Source organism: Odontomachus brunneus, unplaced genomic scaffold (genome assembly GCF_010583005.1).
Source record: "Odontomachus brunneus isolate Ranch 3 - 2012 unplaced genomic scaffold, Obru_v1 Obru_scaffold_063, whole genome shotgun sequence".
In the NCBI taxonomy this organism is placed as follows: domain Eukaryota; kingdom Metazoa; phylum Arthropoda; class Insecta; order Hymenoptera; family Formicidae; genus Odontomachus; species Odontomachus brunneus.
In genome coordinates, this window is record NW_022639513.1 from 1,037,743 (window position 1) to 1,043,595 (window position 5,853).

General features: G+C 38.5%; 3 protein-coding genes across 15 annotated transcripts in view; 2 read left to right on the top strand and 1 right to left on the bottom strand.

The window, feature by feature from the left end:
* LOC116846340 (cytochrome b5-like) overlaps window positions 1–3,299 on the top strand; it is a 5,018-nt gene extending 1,719 nt beyond the window's left edge. Inside the window, exons 1-3 of one of the 3 annotated variants that reach the window (XM_032820047.1) lie at window positions 7–148; window positions 731–1,007; window positions 2,636–3,299. In XM_032820047.1, the coding sequence (XP_032675938.1) occupies window positions 737–1,007; window positions 2,636–2,790 (426 nt within the window). In that variant the 5' untranslated portion in view covers window positions 7–148; window positions 731–736 and the 3' untranslated portion in view covers window positions 2,791–3,299. Of the gene's footprint in view, window positions 1–6; window positions 149–730; window positions 1,008–2,635 lie in introns of those variants that run through there. The other 2 variants (XM_032820046.1, XM_032820048.1) reach the window with 2 other exon arrangements.
* Window positions 1–5,853, bottom strand: part of LOC116846335 (heterogeneous nuclear ribonucleoprotein K) — a 137,744-nt gene that overhangs the window by 15,945 nt on the left and 115,946 nt on the right. The window lies entirely within an intron of this gene.
* Window positions 5,381–5,853, top strand: part of LOC116846341 (cytochrome b5-like) — a 2,357-nt gene continuing 1,884 nt past the window's right edge. The window contains exon 1 of the mRNA XM_032820049.1: window positions 5,381–5,620. The gene's annotated coding sequence lies outside the window, so the exon portion shown is untranslated. The remainder of the gene's footprint in view (window positions 5,621–5,853) is intronic.

Here is a 5,853-nt window from a genome sequence, read left to right on the forward strand (position 1 = left end):
AGAGAGAGAGAGAGAGAGAGAGAGAGAGAGAGACGTGTTTACGAAGTGATTTCTACTTAGAAGGTGGTTCTTTCAAAGTAATTCGCTGCTCTCCTAACTTTCTTGGAGTGAAATCTTACTGAAGACGAGCGGACATTCACTTTGAGTGGTAAGATGATATCACAGCCTATATTTAAGATTGTCTTAAGTCCATCTTTAGATACTGCACGCATCATTTCACTGGCACACGCAGCATCTGAAAAGATGAACTTGAGGTGTGATGTTAAATATAAAATCGGATGATATTCATAGTTAGATTTTATATTTATACTGAGAAAAAATACTTGAGAGTTGATTTATGTGATAGGAAATTTATTCACAGTGATAAACTTTGTTTCACAAAAATAAACTTTATATGACTAGATGCAGCGCATCAAATTCATTCTTATTTAATTAAATTTCAAGTAAAAATATCATTAAAATGTTTTATTATTATTAATAAAATATTAATAAAATACTTTTATTTAAAGAAGAAAACACGAGCCATAAAAAGTTGCTTCGACACCGAGTAACTCGGTTCTAATTCTTGAATGGAATTTCACTCCAAGACATTTAGGATACTACTACTCGCGCTACGACAGTAGAATAAACGTTTCTATTCTAATTAAGAGAACGTGTACTGAGATGCACGCGACATCGGAATTCTTGCAAGAAAATGTCGTCTCGCCGTAACAGAGTGATCTTTCGACAGTTCAGCATGGAAAAAATCTACAAGGCCGAGGAGATCGTCCGTAACAATCACAGCAAGTCTCTGTGGATAGTGATTCATGGCAGCGTGTACAATCTCACGGAATTCTGCAAGGAGCATCCCGGTGGCGAGGAAGTGCTGCTGGAACTAGCTGGAAAGGACGGGAGCAAATGTTTCGACAGTATCGGGCATTCCGTCGAGGCGATCAGACTTCGGGATTGCTTAAAGATCGGAGAAATGGAAAAGGGCGCGATTCTGGAAGAGCCAGAGGCTAAACCAGGTTCGACAGTTTTTTTTCTCATGCATTAATTGCTCGGATGTCTCGAGAAAAATGTATCGAAATTTAAAAAGTAGGACAATTTCTTGAAAAGAACCGTAAAAGTACCGATGTCTGGACACCTAATTCAAAACATTTGTTTTGGTCTTTAAATAAAAATAATTTTTAATATAGAGAATATATGCACATATATCGGAACTTTGTTGGATAGCATATAAATACAGGGTATAGCAAAAGTACCGGAACGGCAAGATAACTCAGCGGGGGAGCATTTTAGAGAAAAATGTTTCAAATAAAAGTTGTAAGGCTTAAAAGTCGCATTTAATGACAGTAGTTATTTGACCTAAGATATTTACGTAAATATTTTAGAAAATAGAGGTCGTATAAAAAATTTTTTCAAGCAAAAGTTGTTTACTTTTTTACGAAGAATAAAATGCCGTAACAAAAAATATGTATTTCTATTTAAAAAAGCAAAGTTGACCTTGTCCTGACCTTGGCGACGTCATCTTAGGTCAAATAACTACTGTCATTAAATGCGACTTTTAAGCCTTACAACTTTTATTTGAAACATTTTTCTCTAAAATGCTCCCCCGTCGAGTTATCTTGCCGTTCCGGTACTTTTGCTATACCCTGTATATGGTTAACGTATTAAGTTTGGAACGTGTGATTTTTAGTGTATTGAATAGAATATGGAGGTCGTATAAGGAAAATTAAGTAGAAATGAGTGCGTAGGTAATATGTAAGTGAAAATCAAATAAGACGTTAAGTAGAATAGTAGTATTTAGAGTGGAAAAGGTGCATAGAAAATAGAGGTTATGGCGTTATAAGGAACGGATAGCTAAGATAGTGCTGGTAATGTAGGCAAGTTATTAATAAAGGAAATATATAATAGATAACATAGAATAGAAGACGGAAATACATAAGAGATGGAAGAGGAAAGGGATACAGAAGATGAAGAAAGATGTTTTGGTCATTGAATGGAATTAGGAAGTCAAATAAAGGTATACGAAAGAAGGATGATAGAAAAACTGATGGGATAGATGCTGCGTAAGTAAGAAGGGTGAATAAGAGGCAAAGAATAAGAGGAAGGTTGTAGGATATGGAACATTTTTTCTTGGCGATGTAAAGCTGAAGGTAACATATAAGAGATGAAAGGAAATGCGTAGAAGTCACTTGGAGCTAATAAGGCGGTAGAAATAATTCGGGATATTATCTCGGTAATCCGATTTCGATATTATGACTTTTCGAAAAATTGTCTCAGCTTTTGAAATTCGAGATTTTTCAAGATAATGCACGTCTATCATTGCTCGTTTATCGCTTTAATCGTTAAGCGTTTTTAATCGGATTCTACGCTTTTTAACAATATTCTGCTTTGGTTGGATGCCGATTTATATATCTTCTTATTTTCATTCTTCTTCGTTTTCCATTGCTATCACGGCTTTTATCAATACCGTCGCGAACTTGCAAAAGTCGAGATAAGCAAGTAGAACTATTTCATATGTTGTTGTTCTAGCCGGGGAATTAGTTGGAAAAATTCGTTCGTCTTTTTACGTTAAAAATGTTTTTTGTTTAGACATTTTTTTACGTTGGATTTTCCACGTTAAAGAATTGTATTTTTGTTTGTGTTGCAGTAACAAAAGCATCAATAGATCAATCAAAACTTGACGATCAAAGGCAAAAACAAGATGAGGAAGAACAAAAAGAGGAGGACAAATCGTTTATTCCGCTGATCGCCGCCGCGGTTGTCATTTACGCGTTTATAGTTTATTATATATGGTTCTGGTAAAAATATAATCGCACATCTCGCTAGATGTGCCCCGCAAAATTCACTCAGTGAGCGCAATTAATTTTAACGAAACGTTAAAAAAATATTATATATAAAATAATATATAAAATATTATATATATATATATATATATATATATATATATATATATAAAGAATACGTAGAATTGCGTAAAATCTGTCCCCTCAAAGGTGAAAGTTTCTTTTCCATAAGAAATTTATTATTTTTAACAATTTAAAAACACTCCTGAATCGTGTTAATATGCGCGATGATTTATTTTTGTGACGTCGATGAGACGAACGACAAAAAGGGAATCATAAATCAATCGAGCATTTCGATCAATTTATTCTGCTTTAATAAACTTTGTTCATGAAATTTCTCTGAATAGCCGTCGCGCAACCTGCGGAAGTGACATTCGTGTATACGTTTGCATAATTAAATTTGTATGTTACAATGCGAGCTGCCACGGGAGAAGAGCCCGCTGAGGAAATAAATCATATTGAAAATTATCGTAGTCACAATCGCGATCTAATATTTAATTTTCTGCGCGTTCGCACAACAATACACAGCTATTCGGATGATGCGTTCAAGGGAATGCTTCAATAAATCATTTAAGACGAACTTAAAATCGACGCGCGTGCATACATCTGTGATACGTCAGATAGTCAAATGAAGCAGCCGCGATGCGTTACAGTTCAGCGAATCATAAAAACTTTCAACGAGCGTGCGATGAGATAAATATTGGGCGACTGCGAAATATTATTATCGCGCTAGCGTTGCCGTTTTTGGGGAAAAATTGTTGCTGTGAAATAGCAAAAGGAAGAGAAAGAGAGGCAAGGGGGAAGAGAGAAAATCAAAATACTTGGCATTGTTGACTCGATGTGGCAGATGTGCTTGCAAAATACAGTCGACCGAGCGACTATCGCACTTATCTCACAGCGACATGCGCGCGCTGATAAATACGCGGCGTCACCGTGACTAGACGCTTTCGAATGCAACGTCGTGCCTGCACGATGCGCCAGTGCAGAATTAGAAATAGCACTGGCTATCCTTTAAAAGAAGGAAAAAGGTGCAATAAACAAATGTTATCGTCCCGTCCGTTGGATTATCGTAGATTCTTCGAGGGATTTCGAGATAATTAGTATATAATCGCTTAATCAATTAGATAAGAAGTATGAACCTATGGACTTATGTTCTGCTTCCTCATCTGCCGTTATTCTCGGGAATCATCGATGCATCGCGCGTTATATCACGTATCGATGCATGGAACGAAAATTGCGCGTGACGAAACAAATACTCGAGACTGCATAATAGACTTCAATGTTGAACGCATTATTTAATTTACGTAAATATTATTTGAATTGTCGCTTGGAAATTATCGGCGATACGTAACGTGGCGCGACGTCGTCAAAATTCACCGTTAAAACTTCCGACGGATTCCCCGTTCGGCCGCTTTCAAATCGATATGCCGTTTTCACAGCCGGCAAACAAACAAATACAGAAACAAGCTCGATTTTATTAGTTTCATCAATATTTTTATCATATAAATTGAATATCGTCCCGCCCGTTATTTTGGCGGAATTCGCGCTGCGCTAGAAAATCAGTAGAGAGCAGACAATTCTTGCTTCTCTCTCTCTCTCTCTCTCTCTCTCTCTCTCTCTCTCTCTTATACAATTCGAGAATCGTATCGGTGATCGGAGGAATCGCAAGGAAGTATGAGTGTAACAAATGGATTTGCACTACGTGAACGAGAACGCTCTACGAGTGACTGCTCATCTTGCGTATGTACTTTCTTAAGATCAGCTTCTAAAGCTAGGTTATGACGTACTACGCAATTTACGAGACCATTTTCCACGTCGCCCAGTACTGCAAACTTGAGTCTGAAGTCTCGGACTCAAATGAAACACGACGGCCACGAGTTGATCCGGAATATTGTCTACCATAGAAGACGACAGAACGAAAGAGAAAGAGAGAGAACGACTTTTTAACTCCAAAATCCTAAAAATCCTAGAAATTTAGTCAGATAAAATTTTCAAACGTTACCCTCCGTTCCTAAAAATATGTGCTTTGTTCTTTTATTGTAACCTTTTTCAATTTTACTGAATCGAATATTTTTGTTCTAGAACCAAACAGGGCCTTCTTCTCGCCTTGAATTTTGCCAAGCCCGTTTATTTTGCAAAGATATTAATAGAATTATATTCCTTGGTACGATTTTCACCTTGATTAAAAACAAAAGCATCCAGTTTTGATCATTTTTTCGAGGGAAAAAATTATGAAAGCTAGGTGAAATTGGCCCATGTTTGAAGTTCATGTAATCCTGGACCTTTTAATCAGGATTAAACGATCTAGATTAAATGATTCTCAAGTCAATCCAAAAATGGTCGGCTGGTCCGATCTGATCAGCGGAACGACAGGTATCTCACTATGACGAAGTGATTAATTACAAGTGCTTACCAATCTATAGTCATAATCACGACGGAGTTATGATCACACGGTTGGCAGCGCTGAGACTGGTATCCGGATAACATGTAGCTGGTGTGGTGGGGCTGACGAGGACGACGTTGCGAACGGGGGGAATCATAAAGTTACGCGGCTAACCAGCCGGATTGCGCAGTGTTTGTGCGAATGTAGCCTCGAGGAGAAGCTCACGCGATACTTATACGTCGGGACTCAGGAGAAATCCCATCGATTCGCACCTGCGTCGACACCTGTCGTCTCCTGGCGCGTTTACTCCGAAGCATATAGAGAGCTGCGGGTGTCGCACGGACGTGCGCGACCACCCCCGCTGATCCACCCTCATTCAACGGTGAACCCGGCGAAGAAAGAGGAGGTACGTTCGGATCCGCGATTGGATCTGGGCTCGCGTATTCGCGTCGCGAACTCTCGGACGAGAGTCCTCTTTCTACCGAGAGAAGAGAACTCGCCGAGTTCCTGTTTATTTTAAGCAGAACGCAAAGGACATTATATCGATCCAACACACTCCTTCGAATTCGTATCTTGTTTGTTTGACGTAACTATTTCATATCTCCCCCCTCCCCCTCCCTCCCTCTCTCTCTCTCTCTC